Here is a 24,351-nt window from a genome sequence, read left to right on the forward strand (position 1 = left end):
AAAGAATTTGAATGGACACTTATTCAAACAAAATATACAAATGGTCAATAGGCACATGGAAAGATGCAAAATCATTAATCATTAGGGAAATGCAAATCAAAACTACAATGAGATACCTCACTTCTATTAAATGGCTACTATCAAAGAAATCAAGAAAATAATAAATGTTGGTGAAGATGTGGAGAAACTAGGATCCTTCTGCACTATTGCTGGGAGTGTATTTGAAAATAGGGTCTCAAGGAGATATTTGTACACCCATATTCATAGTATTATTCACAATAGCTAAAACATGGAAGTAACCCAAGTGTCTACTGACTGATGAATGGATAAGAAAAATGTGGCATATACATATAATGGACTACTACTCAGCCTTGGAAAGAAAAGAAATTCTGATATATGCTACACCATGTATAAAGCTGGAGGACATTATGCTAAGTGACCTAAGCCAGTCACAGACAAATACTGTAAGACTTCACTTATAATGAGGTACTTAGAGGAGTCAAAATCATAGATGGAAAGTAGAATAGTGGTTGCCAGGGGCTGGGGCAGAGGAGGATGGGGAGTATTATTTAGTGGATATGAAAGGAGTTCTGGAGATGGATGGTAGCGACGGCTGCATGTGCATGTACTTAATACCACTGAACTACATACTTAAAAATGTTTAAGATGGTATATTTTATATTATGTGAATTTTAACACAATTTTTAAAGGTTTTAAAAATGCTGCAATTATATTCTCAACACTTATATTAACTTTCTAAGGTTCATACTTTCCTTCTACATCTGAATTTTTTCTTTTAAAAACATGTTTCTAAATACGTCAGTTTGAAGTACTAGTAAACCACTGATAGAAGATGGAAAATTGAAACAATGGCATTGTTTGTTCACGATTAAGTTATCTAAACTTGGCACTTTCTTAGCCTTAAAGTTACACTTCACAGACCTTCGAGCAAACACACTACCACTTTCTCCACTGCCTCTCCCTCCCAGCCCAAGTTGGTGCTTTACAGAAAACAGACCAGAATCAAACACTAAGAACACTGCAGCTTCTTAAATGAGCTACCATATTTAAAGTACCTCATACATAGTAAGCATTCATTACATGCTGCTTATTATTCCCTAGATGTTCATTTTTAAGGCATAGGCAGAAGCCTTTTTCCAAACTTAAAAAATAGGTTGCAACCTCATTATACAGGAGTATGATCCAAAAGAAAATGGAACAAAATAGGAATCAACAATCCTTTATTTTTAGACACTTTCACAAAGGGATTCTCAGTATGTAAAGTTTCCAGCAGAGAAAAGAGAATGTGAAAATCAGCCTCCAGCCACCGGCAGCTGCTCTGCTCAGGGCCGAGGATCCTCCTTGCCGGAGTGGTGAGGTGGAGGTGTGTACTTCCCTTCCTTAATTAGCTTATCCCGCTGCTTCCTGATGGTATTCAGACGCTTCATCTGTCAAAGGAAGAAAGTATTTAAACTAGGGGGAGATACACACCAGAAAGTGAGGGCTGGAGAAGCGGAATGAAAATTGGTTTCATTTTTAAACTATGGAAGCTTTTCATCCTAGAGGGCCTGAGATAAATCCCATCTTTAAAGAACTAATTTGAAATCACTTCCCAAGCTTTTAACAAGTAAGTTTCCTATATATATAACAGGTATCTCCTTGAAAACTATTAACTAAAATATTCCTACTACATATAGGAATACATGTATTTACAAAAACAATTAACAAAAACACAGAGATCCAAAACCCTTAGTAGGTATATTTGTACATACTAAAATCTTTAAAACAGTAAAAGCTGAGGTCATCTCATAGCTTATATATTCCTCATCTCTCTATATGAAGGTGGCACTGCTGCTGGTGACTGCTCACTGGGTCTGAATGAAGCAGAAATAGCCAATATGAGGTCTCCTGACCACACTGAAATAAGACGTGACATGTACTCAGCTACCAGTCATGCAGAAAAGCAGGACCCTAAGTTCTGCCTCCTCTCCTCAGACAGGACATTCCCAACAAATGAAAGTCATGCTATTCAAGACTGTGTGAAGTCTGGAAGGACGTTGTTGAGGAGAGTAACTACCATGACTTCCAGTGCTTTGACGAAACTTCAGATGCAAGGCCTTCTCGCCACCTGTGATTTCATACTGTTGGTGCATTCGTTGTGTCCCTGGGAGTTGCAGCTTTCTATTAGTTTGCTATGGCTGAACCAAGAAAGAAGGCATACTCAGATTTCTACAGAAATTATGATTCCATAAAAGATTCTGAGATGATTGATGAAGACTGGTATCTTTCAGAGTGCAAAGTGATCTTGGAATGCAAAGAATTTCTTTGGGCCAAGTGCCATGGATGTTTGTCACTTACCTGCATTCCTGAACTATGAAACTATTAACTATGAATATCTGGGCTAAGAATAGTTTCTCTCGATAAATAAACAATTAACAGTAACAACAAAAAGACTGTGTGAGAGCCATAATTCATGGATTCCATGACTTGGAAAATAGACTTACTAATCCTGACTGCATTATTCCTCTAATCAAAACCCAATGGCTTCCATCTTACTGTGAGGAAAAGCTGAATCCTTCCTTGTAACGACTCATAAGACCCACCTCTCTGACTTTATGTCTTAATACTCTTCCCCAGGCTCTCTCTGCTCCAGCTCACAGAACCTTCCACTTGCTGTTTCCTCTCCTCAGAACATTCTTCCTTCATGTGCACATGGTTCACTCTCTCAAAGTCTCTGCCCAAATGGCTTCTAGCACTGAGCTCTTCTTGGACCACCCTACTTATAAGAGCATCCACTCCATGTCCAGTGCTTTCTGTCCTCCCCCTGTTTATTTTCCCCATTGCATATATCAACACCTGACACGCATTTCTCACCTTGCTGGTTAATTTTCTGTATCCTACCCCTGCCCTCCGCACAACCCTCATTCCCCACCCCTCAGCCCCAGTGCCCTGCAATATAAGCTCCATCAGGGCAGAGACTTTTTGCTGTTTTACTTACTGCTATATTCCCAGTGTCTAGAATAGTTCCTGACATAACAGGTGATCCAATAAATGTTTTTGAGAGAATGATTAAGTTTTCACAACAGCACGAAGAGTTAGATATTCAATTAAACATCACATTAACTGTAAAGAATTAAGATATAACTTCAGCAGAAAAAACTCTAGGTATCCTAAATACTATTATAAACACTAACTATTTTTAAAACTGTATTCTTAACATTTCTCTATTAAGGTCTCCCAAAAGAGGACTAGTCATGGTTGAGCTACCACAACACCACACGTCAAATCTTTCTCTCAGCTAGAACCAGTCACCACTTGGTGTTCTGGATACAAGCATAAGGTCTGGAACCAGCATTGCCAGGCTCAAGTCCCATTTCCATTTCTTACTGCCTATATGACCTTAGGCAATGGCCTTAATATTTCCTTGCCTCAAATTTCAAACTGTACAGTGGGGAAAACAATTGCAAAGCATCTTGCAGGATTGTTTTGAGAAATAAATACATTATTACATTCTAAGAACTTAGAACAGTGCTTGATTCTAATTCCTTGATCTGCAAGTTTCTTTGACTAGAGGGAAGTATCTAATGATTTATGGTGAACTCTAAAACAGTAACGTTTCTATTCATAAATTCACAGGATGAGGAAGTGACCTTAGAGCAATGTTTTAATATTTCCAATAAGGAAACCAAGACCAGAAGGGCAGTGACTTGCCCGAAGTCACAAAACTAGTGGTGGCAGAACCAGCATCAGATCCCAGCTCTCCCAACTCCCAATCCAGTGTTCTTCCCACCTCACCACACTGTCTTCTCTTGGTGTAAATTTTCCACAATGAGTAAAGTCTTAATCTGAGCAAGGAGTAACTGCGGCCCACAGAACAGAAGTTAACACATGTTGTGAACTAAATAGCTGGTAGGTGGACAACCATGAATAATTCCTTATCCCTCAGTAATACTATAATATTACCCACTTAATGATTACTATTCCTGCAGAGATCAATACAAAATTATTACCTGACACCCCCTCATTCCTTCCAAGTTTGGCTTTACCTTAATCAAATGCCAAAAGCAGATGGTAAAAGTTAAGAATTAAAACTTTTTGATACAAGTAACTTTGAGATAAATTTAACTGAAAATCTCATTGTATTCCTAAACTCCAAAAAAGTTGGGAGTAGTAAAAACATTTCTGTTTGTTATATCTGGAGCACAGAAACAGGCAAAATGACAGCCCACACCCAGAGATTTCTTCTCCAAGGGAGAATACGGCCCTATATGTCATACAACTCATTCAACTCTTGAGGAGGTATGCACCATGCTATTAACCTTTTTTTTTTTCTGCATCTTTGATCAGGTTCACCTAAAGCAATCTCATTAATGCCTTTATTTTCCCCAGAGTAGAAATAAATTCAGATTGTTATCAGGTTCAATGTAATAGATCTACAGGGTTTTAATCTTCCCCAGTTAACACTCAATTAATGTGAAATACATTCACCCAAAGATGTTCAAGGACAAATACCCAAGGCTGGCTGATATTCTTTACTTTATAGCCTACTGCAAAAATGGAAATACACACATGCAATGTCTAACCTGGTGGCTACAACAGGGTACAATGCTAGGGAAAATACATAAGATGAGGAAGAACACTAAGGAACAGTTTCCTCTCAGACCTGAAGGCATTCAACTTCTTTGACGAGGCACCTCGGTAGAGAAGGTGTTTCACCACAAGTGCTTTGCCAATTCACATTGGATGAGGCAATGGCTAATGACCAATTAAAAACACTTAAAAGTAGCCCCAAAGAAACAAGGAAGTAATTCAGTTCCCATCTCCATCACTTCCTCACCGTTTTCTGCCGAAGTAGACACTCTACCAGATCATCATATTCTATCTTGCACTCTTTCTCTGCACGGATACCACCAATTCCATGTGCGCACTCTATCCATTCTTTTTCAAAAGCATGGCATCGACCTGCAATCTTGTTAGGCTGCTCAGCACTCTGGATTGTCATCCACTGGTCTAAGTTAAGGCCCAGCCTTTTCTGCACATCAAAGAAAGGCATGGCTGAAATGGAAGAGGGGGGGGGGGAAGAATGCCATAAAATTGCAATTGTTTTCAGAAAAAAAGCTAGATAATTATGATCAATAGCCCTCTAGAAAGATATTTCATACTACTTTCCCAACCTCTTCTCACCAAACTGTTTCATTAGACAGGTTCTTCCAGTTTATGGTAGGTGAGCAATTTTTGTGCTTTCACAAAACTCAAGGAACAGAGCACTAGAACTAAAAAACAATGCATAAAAATCCTCTATATCAATAAGGTCATTTTTATCAAAAGTCAAAAAAAAAGCTTATGTTTTGATTCAGTAATCCTAATTCTTTGAGATAGATCTGAAGAAATAACTGAAATAAGCCAAAAAGCACAAGCACAAAACCATTTCTTTCAATTTTCTGATCCATTTCAATTTAGGTAACACTTCTTCTGAGACATCATCCTGACACTGGTGTGTCCCTCCAGTGTTAGCACAGCATCCTCAACTCATTGTACTTTGCACGCTCCCGTAATAGACTATTCACTTCGATGTCTCCCCTACTGAACAATGAGTGCCTACTGGGTACAGACCAGGTAGAAGCTCAGTAACTGTGGAGGAAAAAATGAATTTCAAACAACTTAAAGGAGCAACAGCAGAGAAATGGTTAATTATATCTGCTACCCATTTAGTAGAGTATTGGTCAGGGGCGGAGAATAATATACACGGAACACACATTTTGATGTTAAAAGACAAAAGAGATTACAATAATGCCAAAAAAAAAAAAAACTGCAGAAGAAGACTGGAAGGAGGCACAAGAAAAGGTCGATACAGTTTTTTTTATGTATGAGTAGTAGATTTACAGGTGAATTTAATTTTTTAATTTTCTACCCATTATTTTATTCATTTACTGAGTATTAACGAACCAGGCACTAGAAATGGGAGGGGGGCAGCTGCAACATAAGCAATGTAATGGGGCATACACAGGGAATTCAGAAGCCAATGGAAGAGCCCAAGAGACAAAAAGTCGAAGGAGGAAGCACCAACTCTGTCCAGGAGACTTGAGAATGCCTTTAAGACGGGCTGCGTTTGCCAAGTGAGGATCAGTGAGCAGAGCATTCCTGAAGGGCACACACAGCACGAGTTACAGCCGGAGATGCTGGGTATGTCTGGGGGACACCGAGCACCCAGACGTGGCTGAGGGCAGAGTGCATGTCGGGAAGAAGAAAAAGACGAGCTGAAGAGGTTGGCGGGGCCCAAATCCCGCAGGGCCATGCAAGCTGGGACAAGGAGCGTAGACTTCAGGTTAAGAAACAGAAGGCCAAACCAGGAGTCAAGCAGAAAGCTAAGGTAACGTGGAAAGAGCCGAGAGAGGCGCGGTCTACAGGCTTCGGTGACATTGGCCTGTGGACCAAGGGGCCTAGGAAAGCAGAAAACACAACGGAGTTGGGGCCAGGGAGAACGGACACCCAGCAAGCCAAGAGGAAATACGTTAAAGAAGTCTCGGAAGGAGGCGCCTTAGGCTTAACCGCCCCGCGGACATACGCAACCCCTACCGTCCGGGTGCGGTGCCCTTTTCTCCTCGCTGGCCGCAGCTGCTGGGTAGTCCGCCGGCGACGCGGAGTGCTGCCGCAAAGGACGCCCGCAGCGCGACAGCAGAAAGCAGCTCGACGCCCGGCGTCGGGCTGGAAGCGTCGCGCTGCGGGCGTCCTTTGCGGCAGCCCCGTCGCGCCCCGGAAACCATAGAAACCAAACCCATGGATCTGCGCCTGCGTGGCCGTCGTTTTGGCTTCGGGAGACTGCGGAGACGCAGACCCTTCCTAGACCACCGCTTGAGAGGCATCCTGGGGATTAGTCATCTTTTTCACCGCCACCTCGCACAGTGCCTGATTCTCACGACAGCTGTGATTGATGAGAGAGTGAAGGCCGCAAGAGAGAAAAAAACAGTTCCCTCTCACCCCTCTCTCAGTGGTGGTTAAACTCTTGGAGTGTGGATCCACCCAGCGTGGGTTCCAATTCTGACTCCGCCACTTCTGTGTCACCCTGGGAAAGTTTCTTAACCTCACTATGCCTCGATTTCATCTTAAGATAAAAATAGCTTAAAAGATAATAGTAGTGCGTACAGCGTAGGTTTGCTATGGGGATTAAATGAGTTATGTTAAAGCACTGAGGCGTTTCCTGGCACATGGAAGGCAGTCCAAGGCAATTGCAGTTCTTTGACGTCTCAAGCCTTTAAAGTTTGCGGATTCGGGAAAATCGACAGAGACCATGCCCCTCCTGTTTCAGAAACTTCAAAGGCTCCCTTTGATTACAGCAGTGGCTCCAAAGTGATGTATGTTAAGGCGGGGAGTTGGGAGGGGCGTACCATAGGGTGTGTGTGATAGGATACATTAGGGGAGTGAGACGAAAATACTAGAATATTTCTAATTTTTATAATCCTAAAATTTCTTCTATGTGTAAATATAAGGGCATAATACTACATTAGTTGTACATATAACTTGTAAATAAATAATTTTGGGGGGTTGGGGGCTGAAAATTTCTTTTCCTTTTAAGTGATGTGCTCTCAAAACTGTTTAGAAAGGTCCAGTGTTCCAACCTTCCCAGTCTCATTGTCCAAAATCCCCTGCCTAGTGCCCCAGTCAAGAGCTTGCTGTACCAGTGTATTGCAGGAAAAGTCCTACCATCCAGTCTCTCTTTTTTTTTTTTTTCTCCTTTCCCCTGGAATGACACCATCTCCCGCACCCCCATCTCCATTTTTCCGTGCTAAATTCTTGCTCTGCTTCAGGACTTTCGCGTAGATTTTTCTCCAAAACGGATTAAGTATCCCCAAGCCCCAGGATCATCCACTCTAGAGAGAATTCCTAAGGTCCGACAACTTACTGGTTTCTTTCAAGCATTCCAGCTCTCCCCCCTCATCAGATATATACCCCACCTGAGGTCAGTTTCAATTCAACTAGAATTTCCTGGGCACCTAATGCATGTCCAGCACAATACTGGAAGATTATGGAACTGGTAAATCTTGACCCTTGCCCACAAAATACTACAGGTAGCAAGGTAGTGATCACCACCACCCTTTCCACTTCTCCCACTTTCTTATGTTGGTGATACCATCTTCTCAGCCATTCTGGCAGGAAACTCTGCAGTTATATTTTGCCCTTTCCTCATCTTTCATCCAATATTTAATTGCTGGCCAAGTTCTCTCAAACATTCCTTCAATAGGTTTCCAATTTATTTATTCTTTTCTGCCTCACAGCCCATCACTTCAATCTGTTTTGTACTGACTAATCTTCCTAAAATATTAGTTTAATTGAATCACTCCTCAGATACCGGGCAGGATAGATTAGTACAAAGATGGGCAACTCAAATGCCTCCAAGGTCGAACAGCACGAGTTCACTGTAAGGAAATGAAAATAAAAGCATCGGGATAAAAGGTATTTGGCCTCAGTTTTAGGGGATGGAAGAAGTGGTACGGAACGTGAGAAACGGGAGAGTTTATGTCCTGTTAAAGGGGGCAGTAGCTACTCAGCTCCTTCCACTGCTGTGAAGAATCAGGGCCCCAAATTGTCAACTCTTCAGATTTTTCAAGAGAATCCAGAAATCTCTTGTTATTGCTTAAATGTGAAACATTCCACTTTAAAAATACGGGGCAACTAATTTTTAAAAAAGTGCTGGCCAAACAAAACCCATGTTGGAAATGGCCTTTGAGCTACTAGATTTCAACCCGTGGATGGAGGGAAAATTGGAGGTGGGGAAAACGATTTACTTTGAACTCTGATGGTTTTTTACATCTAGCCTTGCTCTTTTCTTACCCTCTCACCTTGTTGCAGCTTGCTTTTCTAAAAACTCAAATCTGATCATTCAAAAAACACTTCCTGAGCTCTCATCACAAGGCCATGATCCTTGGGATGAAGACACAGTCAGAAATGCTGTGGCAAGTGATAAAGATGAGCAAAATATGGAAAATGCAAAGGAGTGCGTCATTCATATTACTTGGGCTGTGTGTGAGGTATTCAACAAAAGGTCCAAATTCTTGAGTTTAGCATTCAAGACCCTTCATGAGCTGATTTCTTCCCATTTCTAAATCCTCAGATCCCATGGTTTACCAACCCCCTACCTACCCCTTTGTGTTCTCAGCCAGTCGTAACTGCTCTCATGCTTCCGAATTTGTAGGAGCAGTTTCTTCTGCCTGTAATGATCCCACTCGTTTACTACCTTCCCACTGTGTCCCAGGCGAATGCTTAATCCGTCCGAATCGTTTATCACACGGTTTTCTGTGAAAGCATCCCGAATTCCTCAGCATTTACTAGGCCTTTGTTGAAGTCCCACCAGCCTTGTTATAGATATGTTTCCTATTGTAGATATTGTTAACTGTTGATAATACTGACCCCCTCCATTGGACCGTGCACACAGCCCCGGGTCGGCGTGGGTGTGCAAGGAAGTCGGTGACAGGTCTTCCTCTCCCGCAAAGATGGGAAAACTACAATCCCCAGAAACCCCCGCACCAGAACTGAGCCTGCGCCGTTGCTAAGGGGCTCCCGCATGGATTCTGGCGCTTTACGTCACTTGATGTAACTCGAGGTTAGGGGTTTCTTGCCATCCTTTCTCCTACGCCCCTCATTTACCTCTTCCTCTCCTTTCTCTGTTGTCCTTTACTTCGTGGAAATGTGGTTTTACAACGAAATCCAAGGATTTTATGCGCAGAGAGGCAAGCCTGAGAGGTCGGCTTCTTCCATTCTGTATCCTGGAAACCGAGGCCCGCAGACCGGGTGGAGCACGACTAGGCGTTTACCGCGGGGTCGCAGCGATCTTTTCCTCCCCCTCATAGCCTTAATCCCATCTTCAACGGATAAGAAGAGGATAGCTCGATGTTAATCGAAGGCTCCCGTTCCCACTCCTCTGAAAACTAGCCTCAGTTGCTGCGTAAGCACGGACTGGGGACGGTCACTGGCCAGTCAGCATCCTCCTGGGTCTCCATGGACTTAGGCTCTTGACCTATAGGATTTCCTCATGTTTACACACCTCAGTTGTAACCTAAGAAAAGCTTTAAAGCTACTCATCTACAGATAGACCATCTATAATTTAGCATATTGGAAATTTTATGCCTGTATCTATCTGATACCACTGTTCTTGTAATAAGCTGGGTAGCCTGGGAATCCTACCATGTTTGGGGAAGACAGTGAGTTTGGAAATTTACACCCCCACCGCCAAGCCTGGAGCTATAGGATGACACGACAAAGGCAATAAGCAATTTGAAAGAGGTGATGGGTTCCAAAGCCTGGAATACAATGTAAATCAGAGTGACTATTTAAAAAAGAACGTGCCATTTAGGGAGGGGTAGATAAAATATCAAGTGCAACAGAACCAGGAACCACGGAAACAAACTGGGGAGGAAGGCTGTGCCAGGCTCATGGTGGTAGGGGTGACTTGATGTTGGTAAACATTCCATCCCTAGAATTAAATCCCCCTCATTCTGATATGTGGAGCTGTTTCTTGATTTTAATTAGGCTTCCCAAGTGGTATGATTACATAAAGAACACACACTAAGGCCAGTGGGGCAGTCTACTGAACCTGATGTATTTCTCATCATAAATTAACACACTGGAGTCTGGTTTGATAGACCAATATAGCTTTATTAGTGAGTCAGTCTTCCTGAGTATTTAGGGTAATTAAACTACCTGGAGGGAAGCTGCCATGGCAGCTGAGTGGCCTCCCCTAGGAAACACCCTGCTCTCTATCCAGGTGCACAGAATACTTATCAAAGCAAGTTTTATAACATTTCTGCCCGCAGACTGTGATCCTCTCTAGGGTAAGTACTGCATCTCTCTCACCCTGGCTGCAGAGAGACAGTCTGCAAAAGGCTTGAAGTTATTTGATCTGTGAGTTATGGAAAAGTTTCAGGTAGTGCAGTCACCACTGTAAAAGGGGAGTAGTAGCCACATAATTCATTTAGTCACTCATTTAAGAGCCAAGAAAAGACATAATAGCTTAAGGTGCTAGTAAGAGCTCAGCCTAGTGAAAGAGTCATGTAGACACATAAATGCATTACACAACTTCATAAAGGTATAAAATGAAGTGCTAAAATGAAGTAATGTGTAAGAAGTCCACCTTCCACCGAAAGGTCTTCCTTACCATCCAATTTAGTCATCCAGTTACACTCTATCATTCCCATTTTTTTTTTCCTTCAAACACTTGGATTCACTTGTTTACTAGTTTGCCTGTCTTGCCTCACAAGAGAGTAAGCATCATAAAAGCAGGGACCTTGTCTGTCCAGCTCAGAGATATATTCCTAGTACCCCTAACAGTACCTCACAGATGATAGGTGCTCAATCAATATTTAAATGACTAAGTAAACACCGGCTTCAAGAAGAGAACAGAAAGACAATTGCCACTTGAGCAGGTATTTGTCAAGTGAGAAGGGATTTAATTCCAGGCAGAGGAACAATAGAATCATGAAATATGACAGTTTGTGAGGAAAATTTAATAATCCATGTAGGAGCTAACCAGAACCTTTCAAGAATAGGTAGATTGAAGAGAATCTGTGAAAAACAAAATAAGACAAAAGCCATCAGAAGCAGCGATGGAACTGGGCTGGCTTAGTTAAGAGGGGAACAGACAAGCCAAGCCCAAAGAAAAAGGATGTTTGAAAATGTGCCTATGGGAAAGCCAGGCTAAGCCACGGCCATGTTTAACATCCTTCCCAGTCAGTGTTCAGGCCTTTGTTATCTCCAGCTGGACCAAAAAAGAGGCCTTTAACCGGTCAATTTGTTTCTAGTTTAGTATTTGCCCTTCTGTCCTGTACTTTACTCCGAGTTAGTTTCCCCCAAACTCTTCAGACTCCTACAGAGTAAGGGTCAAACTCCTAGTAGTGAAAGCCCTTCATCATCTAGCTCCTACTACCCAGCTTCAAGCTCTCTTCCCCTGATCTACATGCGCTTTCTACTCTGGCTCAAACAAGAATGTTCTCCCTGCACCATGATTTCCCATCACCCAGCCTTTGCTTATTTCAAGCCCCAATTCCTAATTCTGCCTGAGCCCTATTCACCCTCTGAAACCTCACTCCAACTCTACCACCCCGGGTGAAGCCTTCCCTGATCACTATTGTTACTTAGAACCATCTCTTCTTTTCCTCGGTCCACTACCTGTACCTTCACACAACACTTAGCAACTTTTACCTTGCCTGCTTACATTCCTTGCCAGACTGAGCCCCTTCTCAGGGGTCAAGACCCATCTAAGTATTTATGTTAATTCCAAGTCAGATACTGGGGATATACAACAGACTAGGGCTACTTAACAGTACTTGTCAGGCTTTTAAAACTAGTATCCGTCCTCCACGACGAACTCAGAAGACACTGGTAATGCTTGCTGAATGACTGAAAAACACTCCAAGCCAAAATAAACATATCTTTCTCTACTTTTCTCCCATGAACATGAAGGCATACTGGGTACCATGCCTCAGGAAATGTGGCTCAACCTACTGCAAAGACCAACTGAAAAACAGCTGAAATATATTTTCTTTAAAGCATAAAAAGGCTAACTAGGAAATGAATTCCTGAGCCAAAATCTAGATGAGAACACAGAGAGCCTGGTCTTCCCCTTAAAGCATTTGCCAATGTGGAGAAGACCGTATATGCCCGAGCTATACTTTTTGCAGCCTCACAGACTGAAGGGGGCAAAAATCAAAACCGAAGACCACCCCAGTACCATTAAAAAATAATTACCCCCCCACCAAAGAAAACCAAAAAAAAAAAAAAAATTAAAAGCAAACACAAACCTAAGGCCAGCTAAAGGTAGGACTCTACACCACAGACACCTTAAGCTGGGATTCCAAAGTACTACACTTCAGACAACAGTGAAACAGAAGTAAACCAGTCCTCACATGGACTTGACATCTGGCTGATCCAGGGAAACTCCAGCCTTCAATCTGAATTAAGGATTAGTAATAATCACAGACACAGGCAACCAGCTTGCCTTCCTAGAGGTAGATGCATCCTTGTCCTGTTTCCTACAAATAATTTTTCAAATATAGTGTCCAGCTCACAGATAACCTGGCACGTAGAGATAAGACACAATAAGCAAAAACCAGTAAAAACAAAAGACCCATGAAGAATACAGACACTGAAATTTTAGACAAAGTATCACCCCTTTCCTACACTGAAGTACTATTTATTCAAAGTGTGGTTTGGGGTTGGAAGCCCGAGATTTTTCCCTAGGTAAACATGTCCCTTTCTTCCTGAAGGTGTCAACCTCATCCAGGGTCTAGGTTAACTGTAGCTACAGAAGACCTCGCATGCTCTGAAGGTGTTTTCAAGGAAAGAATCACCAGGGCAGCAGAGAAGTTACAGTATTTAACAGACTATCTTTACACCCATGCTATCTTCTTATAAACATAAAATTCTCACACCCACTTTTGTAACTAAAATTTCAAAATTAAATATGCCAAAGATAAATACATGGCCATTCTAAACAGTATGCTCCCTGTCCTCATCCTAGAGTATCATTGCTCTAAAAAGTTCTTCATTAGCTTTTTCTGTAAGATACTCACTTTGGCAATCAGTTTATTTGTAAGCATAGCATTTTCCCATCATACCTCAACCTGTTGTGTGACTCCCCCAGCCATGATGTACCAAGTTTGCCTTGTTTGTGAACTTTCTCAAATGCCTACAATCCATGGGCCCACACACTTTTCCTAAAGAGCCAGAGTATTTTCAACTCTGTGCTCCATACTGTCTGTCTCTGGAGTTGCAGTGTGAAAGCAGCCACAGATGCAAACAAATAGTGTGGCAGTGTTCCGATGTAACTTTATTTACAAAAAGAGTCCAGTTTGCTGACCCCTGCTAAGTGAGTAACAAAATACAGATTCATTGAAAGGCATTACTGTATTCACTTGTCATTCATCTTTTATTTTTTAGTCAAACACTTAAAAAGTACAAATTCTAATACGAGAAAGTGAGATTTGATGTTAACAAGGGGCTATTCATTCTTGAAAGTTGAGAATCACTGCTGCAGAAAGAAAGGTTGTGGTCTTCAGATCTGATGACCACTGTAAAGAAATCTGCTGTAACATTTTCAAGTGCATATTCTAGGTCCCAAACTGAGCTAAATACTTTCTTTACATGGACTATTTAAACTCACATTTGAAAACAAAACCCAATGATGTACATACAATTAAGCCTCATTTTACAGATAAGGAAACTATGGCTCAAAAAGCTCAGTAGCTTGACAAGGCTCACACAGCAAGTTAGTGGCAGAGCAGACTAAACTCTATGGCTACAAACATCCAAAGGCCATTCCTTTAACTACTGCACTAGCCAACCACTCGTCCCGGGTGGGCAGAGAAGATTCACCATACGTGGAAGGCTGGCCCAAGCTCTGGTGTCCCCTCATGTTCTTCTCCATAGGAGCTCTTAACAATTACCAGTGCCTGATGAACTTTGATCTCCCGTCCTCCTCTGACTTATGCATGGACACTTAACTCCTTTCATTCCCCTTAAGGTGAAGACTTAGCTAAAAGATAATAATTGGAATTAAAACAGAAAAAAATGGTAAATAGCTCACTACACATGGCTCTTCTGAGACCACAGGTCCTGAGCTATCCTTACTGGTCTCTGTAGGTTGACTTCTTCCCAGGGCCTTGACCTGTTTCCATGGGACACAGACACTTCCCTGCTTGGGAGCGCCCCTAAGTTCAAGCCCTAGAAATCAAGGTCTAGGAAAAAACTCCTTTCACTAGTTTAAGGCCTCATTATAGGCTCCCACTTTCTTACCTAGGGGTCACCTTTTCTCTGCATAAAACATTAAACAAACATGTCTATTCCCTTTTGAGAAGAATCCCCAAATCCAGCCATGGTGGTGCGGTCTTACCCTGTGGCCCCAAAGGGCAACAGTATCAAAATACAACAGCCTAACAACACTGGGTGCAGTGAGGGGGTGTCTATCATTTTCCTTACAGAAACGTAATCTATTTTCCAGCCTTTTAGTAGGAAGGGGGCTGACATTTGCAATAGTGAGTGAGCACATCACAGATTCTGCAACAAGACTCCAGTGAGGCACTGTTCCCCATTCCTGGTCCATCCTTCAGGACTTTTGATGGCCCCCACAGCTGCCCTTCCCTTGTTTTGGTGTGACTACCCCACTGTAAGGCCACTCCCGTTACAGCCACTGCCATGCTCCTCTTCCAGGAACAAGTGACTATCCTGGAAAAAGAAGAGATGAAACAAACTGCCCTTCAAATATGAAGTAAAAGTAATTTTTTAATGATTACAAGATCACTGCTGGGCTTTATAGTCTTTTAAAATCTTAAATGTAATGTTGAACTGTAATGGGAAATGGTTATAGCAGCCTCACATAAATTATCTGAATTAATAAACATTATCACAGTATTAAGAAGGCAAGGTAAACAAATAGCTTAAGTATTTTATTTGTTTGCAACTAAGCTTGTTAACACTATATAATGAAAATGTACAAAGAATAATGTTGCAGTTTTTGGTTAGATTTAAGTAAAAGACATTCATTAATAAGGAATCTTCGAATGTGAATATTCCAGAAATTTCTCTAAGCCATCTGATCAGGACAATTGTCTCTGAATATTACCTTACTTTGGAAGGTACTGGTATACATTTGAATTAAACTCAGAGTTTTTCAAAATAAGCCTTAATTAAAAAAACTATTCTATATTCAAACTAAAACAATTTTAATAGAACTTTCCTTTCCAGAAACAATAATAAAGGAAACAAGGCATATTGTAAAATGTGGTCCTGAACAAGTCACAGTAAAAAATAAATGTATACTTAACTTCCACCTCCTCAAAACAGAGGCTACCTTCTGTTCCTCAGCCTTAGAAACAAGGTGAAGAACAGTCTGTAAGCAACTTCGGGCAGGGGGTTGCCAAAACAAAGCTCAAGCAGTTGAACAGACACCTTTTAAAAGAATTTGGGAGAACCTGATCAAAGGATCCAAATTCTGTATTTAACAACTGATACAAAGGTGAAGTGGCTCCTCCCAAGCAGCAGTGCCTCTGGGCCTGGCCTGGCCCCACGCTCACCTAATGTTATGCTCCAAGCAAACCCTGATGCTCCTGCTCCAGAGGAGACTTTTTCTTCTCAGAGGTTCAGTGTCCAAGAAGCTCCTTGTGTGAATGAGGTGAGCACAGACTCCATGTGGGTATTTTAAGGCTTGGAGTCAAAGTAATTTTCTAACACGGCTAGGCAGAGTCATGTGTCAAATGGCCTGTCTCCGGTTTGTTCTAATTCCTCATCACGCATTTGTAGACCTAGGACCACAGACCTTTGCTATGTCCTCATAATCACATCTAATGTTCATCCTAACTTATGATTCATATTCTGTGCCTGGAAACAGTCCCTGTATTTAACAATAATACCTACACATAAAACAATCCACTGTTACAACTTATATGGTCACAAAACATTAATGATCTTCTGTAGACCAAGTGAATGTTTTTAACCATAATTGTCGTGCATCAAATTCACAGCCAGAATCCCCAAGATCAAAAAAAATTTGCACAATACAAATAATAACTTAAAATACACATACATACATATACACACACTCTCACACACACTTCTTACAGAACTGTGCTTGGGGAAACTCCATTTGTTGAGTGCCACCGAGGGCATATTTTGCTAAACTGCTGCTCCAGGTATTTTTGTTTGGAAAATCTATCACAGTAGGGCACAGCTGTTTATTGGATGAGCAGAAAAGAAAGATATGCTTGTGGCAACCAGAAAGTTTTAAGGTCTTTCAAGTTGTATAAAATGGACCTGCAGAAACGTTTAAGTGTTCTCAGGATGCAAAGTTGGAGCTGAAATGTGATATCAAACCAGTTGCAAAAAGTGTACAGCAGCCATCTCTTGAGGTCAAACCTGGTACCCAGATATGCAAGAAAGCTTCAGGACACGTCTATAATTTAGGAATAAAAAACAAAACAGAGTGAGAATACTAAAAAAACACAGTATCACGTTTTAAATATTAACTAGTGGTAAATGTGATAAACAGCATGGAGGATATGAATCGCCACTCAAGAGGTCCTAAATCTGCAAGAAGCAGGTTCAGCTTACATACATAGCTTTTTTTGAAAAAATTTTGGGGGGGGTTATTCATTTATTTTAATGGAAGTACTGGAGATTGGACCCAGGAACTCATGCATGCTAAGCATGTGTTCTGTCACTGAGCCACACCCTCCCCTCTTGTATTTATAATTTATGTTTTGAGTAACTGGTAAATTGCAAGAGGTTTAGAATTAAGAAATTCTGACCATACACTTCGTAAGTGAGCTTAAGGAATCAACTTTTATAAATTAACAACTCAAACTACCTTTCTGGGGGAAAAGCCAGGTAACAAATTGGCACTGAAGCCAGTCTACCTGGGTTTCAATCCTAGCTGAACCACTGGCTCTATGAGCCCAGACAAACTATTTAACTTCTTTAAGTGCTATTCTTACCTGTAAAATGGGACTAATAATAGTTCCTCCCCTACAGGGTAACTGTGGATTAAATAAACTTTGTGAGGATTTAAAGTGCTGGGCATGTAAGTACTCTTTAAATGTTATCTATTATTTTACTTCACAGGGGCTTTTTTGCTCTTAGGAAACAAGGTACTCTGTGAAAATCTTGCTCCTGGAAGTTGAAAAATGCAATGAAAAACTTGGCAATACTTACAGCTTGTTGGCCTTGTCCCATATCGTCGCATAATCTGATCATGTGTGAATTTCACAAAAGATTCATATTGCTCTGTAAGGGGAAAGAGAATATATACTATCCCCAGAAACTCTTCCCTAGTTTTTTAAGAATCAAATGTCAGGATCACATCTAGTTTCCCAGTTTGTATTATTCACTCTTGGGCCCTCCTTATAATGGTCACTCTGAGATCTGTTACTAACTCTTAGGTCCCAGAGCCAAATCCCTGGCTCCTAAATTTGGTCATTGATCATCTCTACCATTTTCCTCATAAGCTCACCCCTGCCATAATTCCATCTCCTACTAATAGTTTCCCAAGCACAGCTGTGCTCACTGCTATAAGCCAGCAAATTTTAATTTATCTCCTATAGGATGTGAAGCTTGAAGCTCTTTTCTACACTCTATCCTTGCTATAAATTTCAACACACATACTGAGTGATAGAGATGGGACGGCTAGAAAGCTAAGAGGAAATTCCACACTACCTAACTGTAAACAGAAGTACCTTCTGAAGAGAAACTCAGTAGACAGACAGAAGGTAGTCTGACATCCATGAACAAAGAAGTGACTCAGAGCCAGCTGGTCTAAACAATTTTGGGGTGGGTGTAGAAGAGGGGAATGACATACTATAGTTTCTGCTTCTAATACACATTATTAGTTAATTAAAGAAGTTCTACTATAAAGAAACCCATTTAACTCTGTTATTAAATCAACAGCTCTCAACTTAAAGGCGACCTTAAATTAACACTCTGTGGTGTGGGTCACCAGATGAGCCCACAATACTGTTATAAGAAGCTGCCTAAAACCTCTCTGATCACAACATCGTCCTCTTTCACTAAACAAGTACTACTTTCTGTTCCTGATTTAGATCCCTTCCTTTCACAAAAGGCTCTAGTTGTTGCCATCACTAATCGATCACTCTCTTTGTTCTAGCCTAAGCTGTACTTTCCAGACTTTACTCTAAAGTACCTCTCAATCACAGGATGCCTGACTTCCCACATCCACAAAGTGACTCCCACCAGGAAGTCTGAAAATGCTGACTGTCCTCTACTCCTCCTAACCACCTGTTGGGAGGTTAGCATGATCCCAACCACCTGTTTACCATCAGCTAGCTGGAATAATCTGCTCAATGTCTTTATTCATATGTAAAATTCTGGAAAGAAAAGCTTGGCTTATCTTGTTTCTGAAATGTAAATGAAAAGTCCTTCCATATAATGTATAAATAAAATGTTTAGAATTCAAAAGAGAGCAACCAAAGAAAGTAACGTAATACTTACAATTCATTAAACCTTCTTGTATGAAGTCTTAAGCTTTTTCTAAGTTACCATTTTCTAAGTTACCATTTTTGTTAACTGGGGTTAATCCTTACTGCACCTATTAACAATGGCATGGTCACTACCTTAGCTTACCTGCTAGTTTGGTATTGAGGATTTGCTCATACTCCTCTCGAATTTTATCTTCATAGTCTCTTAAGAGACGCTCACATATTATTCCAACTTGTCGGAGGGTAAAGGTGGGCTGGTCCTTCTTCATCCAGGAGGAACCTGGCCAAAAGACAGATCTAGTTTACATTATACATTCAGGCTCTAGGGTTCTGAATTTATAACCATGCAAAGAATCTTAGGATATAACAATTATTTAGAAAAATGGTATTTTCCACTACTTCACATAAAATAGTTTCAAAAAATTTATCTGAGTTTCCCTGACATTTGTTCTACAAAGCAAGGCCAAAGGTAAACTGAGAAGTATAGGAGGAAAGTGTATCCAGGGGTGTGAGCTGATCTGCATATGGAACAATAGTTTTGATTGCCATAACAATCCGAGCCCATATGGAATGCTCAACTGGCAAAGGACAAGAACAAAAAGGTTAAAGCTGACACAAAGCCTTCAGTCTTTATGACTTTGTTACCAGAGAAAGAAGATTCACAGTATCAGATATACTCAGATCCTTAGAAATCATCTAGACCCATGTTTAATCAAAGTGGCACATCATTACCTGTAGAATTAACAACAAAAAGAGATACACATTCTGATTTAATTCTGGGGTACAGCCTGGGCATCTTTTACATTCCTTAGGTGATTCTGATAAAAAAGGGTTAGGATTCTGATGCTTAGGAGACCAAGAGACTTGCCCAATATAAAAACTGTTAGCTAAGTCACTGATGTATGAATGAAAGAGACAATTAGGCACTACACAGTTCATCCTTGATCCCTTTTGACTAGGTTGAGAAAAGGGAAATGTTCGTAAGACTGTAGTTGGAAACCAAAATATCCACTGGGATACCATAAAACATGGGGACATCAGCTCTCAAGTCATGAGAAAAGCCGCAGTTCTGCTGGCAGCCCCAGTTCTGAGTTCTCCTCAGAGCTCAGTTTGGAATCTGTTTCTTCAGCCCTGTTAGTCTATAAACCACTTAACACCCTGAAACAAATTGCTTTTTGGCCTAAACCAAAATTTTTTCTCTGTAAATGAGACCTGCAAAATATCTAGCCAGTAATTCTTTGTAATTGTTTCTCTACCCATAACATAGTCTGTTACTTCAAAATTATATTACTAAAACTCCAAGAGAATGTTATGGAGAGACTTGCTAGCTATAACCACTAAAAGATCTATCACTCATGTATGTGCAAGAGCAATTAATCCAAAAGGGTGCTGTTCTAGAGCCAAGACCTTTGGGTTATAAGAAGAGAATTAAAAAAAAATTATTTCAGGTGAAATTTACATTAAACGAGCCATTTTTTATTCAGTAGCATTTAGTATAGTCATAATGTTGTACAACCACCACCTCTAAATAGTGTCAAAATATTTCCACCACTCCACAGTAACACCTCTTATCCATTAAGCAGCTTCTCCCCATTCCCCGCTCCCCTTAGCCCCTGGCCAAAATCAAAATTTGTGTTCTGCAAGGAGGTAAGTTTTGATCAAGGTAATTTTTAACTCATAAAACTGTTATAAAGTAGAGCACTCTGTGAGGAAATAAATTCCTCTACTGTTAAAGTAGACAGTTAACCATCAGTGGTGATGTTCAAGCCCTGGCCTGTTGACTATTTGCAGGGATATGGCAGGCAAGACTGGTGGCTGAACTCTGTGACCATGAGGGTTCCCTTCACCCTGAGATTCTATTTCTGAGCACATCCTCACTGACCACCTGTCAGCATTACAGAGCACTGCTGTCACACAACTTTCCGCAATGACGGAAATGTACTCTAGTGCTGTCCAATACCACAGCTACTCTAGCTACTGAGCACTTGAAACACGGCCACTGCAGCTGAGAAACTAAAATTTAATTAAATTTTAAGGTATTTAAAATTAAACAGCCACTTGTGGCTTGTGACTGTGGTATCAGATGCTGTAGTTATAGAGGGTACTCTTGCATTGGGCAGATGGAAGCCCAATCAAATCAATCTGAGGTCTTTGCAATTTCATGACTCTGGTTTTAAAAGCATTTACAAGTAGTAATACAGTGCATATACTTTACTAATATTATTACTTAGATAAAATCAATTCTGGTTTGGGAAACTATCACTTCAATTATCATTTATAAACTCTTACATCAACTGTGTACTCTAAAGCACGCTTACCTGGAGAACTAGGTGCTGTGAGTGCTGACGAGTGAGGCTGACTTTCCGAAGTACAAGCTTCAGTCTGATTAAGAACAACTTCTAAATGTCTCCACCTCTGATAACGACTATATTCTTGTTTTATGTTCTGAAAAATTTGCTCTAATAAAAAAGAAACACACTTGAGCATTCACTTTATTGTGTCACTTCTTCAAGCTTCTTGTCCCTCCTCCCATGTTATAGTAACAAAAAAAGAGAAGTGTTTATACTGGATAAAGCACTCCTCCTATAACCCCCAAAGCAAGTTTTCCCCAATTGTCACTATTTCAACAATACATAGGGTAGCAGCTATTTTGGCATAAGCCACCCAGATAGTTCCCTTTGCTTGTTTTCCTGTGACAATGAAGACCTAATCTGCTGTTTGCTGTAGGATTACTTAGGACAACTTACAGCAACGAACAAATAAACAAAACCATCCTTCACTTAATAAGGAGCTATTTTTTATCTTTTGAGTTGCACAATTTCGCAAACTAGGGTATTAGGAATGAGAGTCTCTTACCATCCAAGGCCTTCTAACAATGAAACTTTTATCCTGTTTGCGATTTAAGATCTTTGGGGAAGTGGACAGCAGAAATCACAATGTTCATAGCCTGAGCATTGACCAAGGGAAGACCTGAGATTTACTGCTTGGACTTGATGGTCAGGGATTAGAAAAGAATTTTCTGATCCTGTAAGAAGCATTATTTGGTAGGATTCAGGTTACTATTCTGTGTCAAGGTAATCATAAACCAAATTTGCTAACACTATTGAAAGTCCAGGAAATAACAATCACTAACTACTTTGAAGACCACTCCTAGAAACAACACAGAATCTGGAAGGATGTAGTTTTCAAGTTTTTCTGGTAAAATATATATTCACTTCCAAATAATAAAGCCTCCTTATCAAAAACAAAAACTAGGAAAATATATCAGCCCCACAATTCACATTATTCTAATGTATACTTGGCTATAATTTTTAAGAGGGGGAGTGTTAACAATGACATTTTGTTTCTTCCTAGCTATGTGACTATGACCTTGGGAAGTCATTCAGGATTTTTAGCCTAGTACTTCAATACAAATGTTAAATGCCTACCCAATACAGTTGTGAGAATCAAAACCAAAGATTTATAATACCATAACAAGTGACAATAGTCTAGGGACTGACATAAGCTCAAAGTAGCACCACATGTAGCTAAATTCCAGAACACTCAGCCTGAACACTGGAACAATGCAGATTAGCAAAGCTTTCCTTTCAGAATGCTATGAAGTTCATATTTTAGATCGCTGAATTTATGAAGTTTTTGCTTCACCTTTAAAACGTATTATTCTCCAAGTACATACTTGCCAGATTCAATACAAGGATGTAAGGAACTGCAAAGACTTGAAACAAGAAAGGACAAGTATGAGGACAATGCTCATGAGAACAGAAGGTCTTTGATAAACCTCGAACTGCCTCCCGTACAGCAAGGCGAACGAATGGAAAGATACAACTTTAAGGCTGGTAGAAGGACTAGCAAGTCCAAGAATTTAAACATTGTATGCATAGGAGAAAAATAAAGAAGTAGCTGTGATTTTCTTCCCAAGAAGGCCACATGAAACAGGAAAAGGCATTTTTTTAAAAAAGAAAAATCCAAATTTCTTTTTTTAACAGTGGATAATTTTACTCTTGCCTCCCATTATTATTTGAGGTTGTACTTTCAGGTTCTATCAGACTAATTCCATCCTCAAAATTCTACAATGATTCCTAGCTGTTAAGGACCAAATTCAAACTCTTGAACATGGCATTCCATGCCTTCCAAGACTTGGCCCCAAATTATTTTTCCAATTCTATCTCCCATCACAGGCTAGTTGCACTAAACTATCCATTCCTTAATCTGTAGGTTTTCTGGCCTTTGCTCAAACAGTTTTCCTTTGCTTGAACTGGGCTGTCTCTCCCCCCATTATTCAAGACCCAGCTAAAATGCTACCTCTTTCTCAACGTTTTTCTCCAACCCTCAAGTCATGATCAATTAACTGCTTTGCATCTACCTCACTCCATGTTTACAAACATCTCCTGGGGGTCAGCAAAAGTCCCTTCCATGTATGGTATCCATTTGGCTCCTTTAAGCAATAAAAGATTTATTTTATAGGCAATCCACAAAAAGTGCTATGATACATATCTTTTTTCTTAAATAAAAAGTTTCTGGACCATTTCTGAGAGAACTTTACAACTCTTGAGTTAACAACTAGGATATTATAAAATAAAGCTACTGATTTTTAAATTCACTTTTCTATTAGTTGGCTTTATTCTTTCTATTTGTATAAAAACTAGTATTTTCTCCTCGATTCTTCCTCTTTAACCCAGAAGGCATCTTTCACTGGAGCCAAAGCATCATTCATACTGCTCTTTTCATGACAGAACCACATTCCAATAGCATTAAGAAATGTAACTGATCAATCTTTACAAATGAATATTTTAAATAAAATATTTTCACATAAAAAACCATGAAATCCATGCGAAAATTAAATTTTAAGATAAAAAAATTACAGCGACCCTCTTACAGCATTCTGCCATATTTAGGCTTCCAAATACACTCAGCAATCACTTATTAAGCATTTGCTGTATTGTGAACTACCACAGAATTAGTCTAGAGGGTAATATTGGAAGAAATAAAGCATTTACGTCAAGATAGATGGGTAGGACAAGTATTAATTCTATTTTGCAGAAGAGGAGAGAGTCATAAAGATTATGTTACTATTACTATCCCTGGGTACCTGTGGGAGCAGTGGAAGAAAAAAATTTACTTCAAGAGGACATCTATGTCTCCTGCTCTGGAAAGGCTCTTTACAAAGAGCTTTTGCAAACATTTCATTCAGTATATAAAGCTTTGCAACATTAAGTGGTCAGGGAATTTAAAGCAGAACAGAGTTCCTTATGGGGCAGATTTAGTCAGGTAATGATGGAAGACTTGAAACGACTGTATCTGGATTAGCAAACAGAAAGTGAAAACATCACGATGGAAGACGAGGATACAGACATAGCCAAAGAGGTCTAGGGGAAAA

General features: G+C 40.4%; 2 protein-coding genes and 1 pseudogene across 2 annotated transcripts in view; 1 reads left to right on the forward strand and 2 right to left on the reverse strand.

Moving 5' to 3' along the window:
- Window positions 1-1,224: 1,224 nt before the first annotated feature.
- On the reverse strand, window positions 1,225-6,709 carry NDUFS5 (NADH:ubiquinone oxidoreductase subunit S5). Its single transcript, XM_006212655.2, has 3 exons — window positions 6,577-6,709; window positions 4,838-5,055; window positions 1,225-1,448 (listed from the first exon to the last, which is right to left on the reverse strand). The coding sequence occupies exons 2-3, from the start codon at window positions 5,051-5,053 to the stop codon at window positions 1,344-1,346; spliced, it is 321 nt and encodes a 106-aa protein (XP_006212717.1). The 5' UTR covers window positions 5,054-5,055; window positions 6,577-6,709; the 3' UTR covers window positions 1,225-1,343.
- On the forward strand, window positions 2,079-2,405 carry LOC140700701 (cytochrome c oxidase subunit 6C-like; annotated as a pseudogene).
- Window positions 6,710-15,413: 8,704 nt separating the features above from the next.
- AKIRIN1 (akirin 1) overlaps window positions 15,414-24,351 on the reverse strand; it is a 90,660-nt gene continuing 81,722 nt past the window's right edge. The window contains exons 4-7 of the mRNA XM_006212656.4: window positions 21,293-21,433; window positions 19,120-19,254; window positions 17,695-17,766; window positions 15,414-16,936 (exon numbers count right to left, since the gene is read on the reverse strand). Coding sequence (XP_006212718.2) covers window positions 16,926-16,936; window positions 17,695-17,766; window positions 19,120-19,254; window positions 21,293-21,433 — 359 coding nt within the window. The 3' untranslated portion in view covers window positions 15,414-16,925. The remainder of the gene's footprint in view (window positions 16,937-17,694; window positions 17,767-19,119; window positions 19,255-21,292; window positions 21,434-24,351) is intronic.

Source organism: Vicugna pacos, chromosome 13, assembly GCF_048564905.1.
Source record: "Vicugna pacos chromosome 13, VicPac4, whole genome shotgun sequence".
NCBI lineage: Eukaryota > Metazoa > Chordata > Mammalia > Artiodactyla > Camelidae > Vicugna > Vicugna pacos.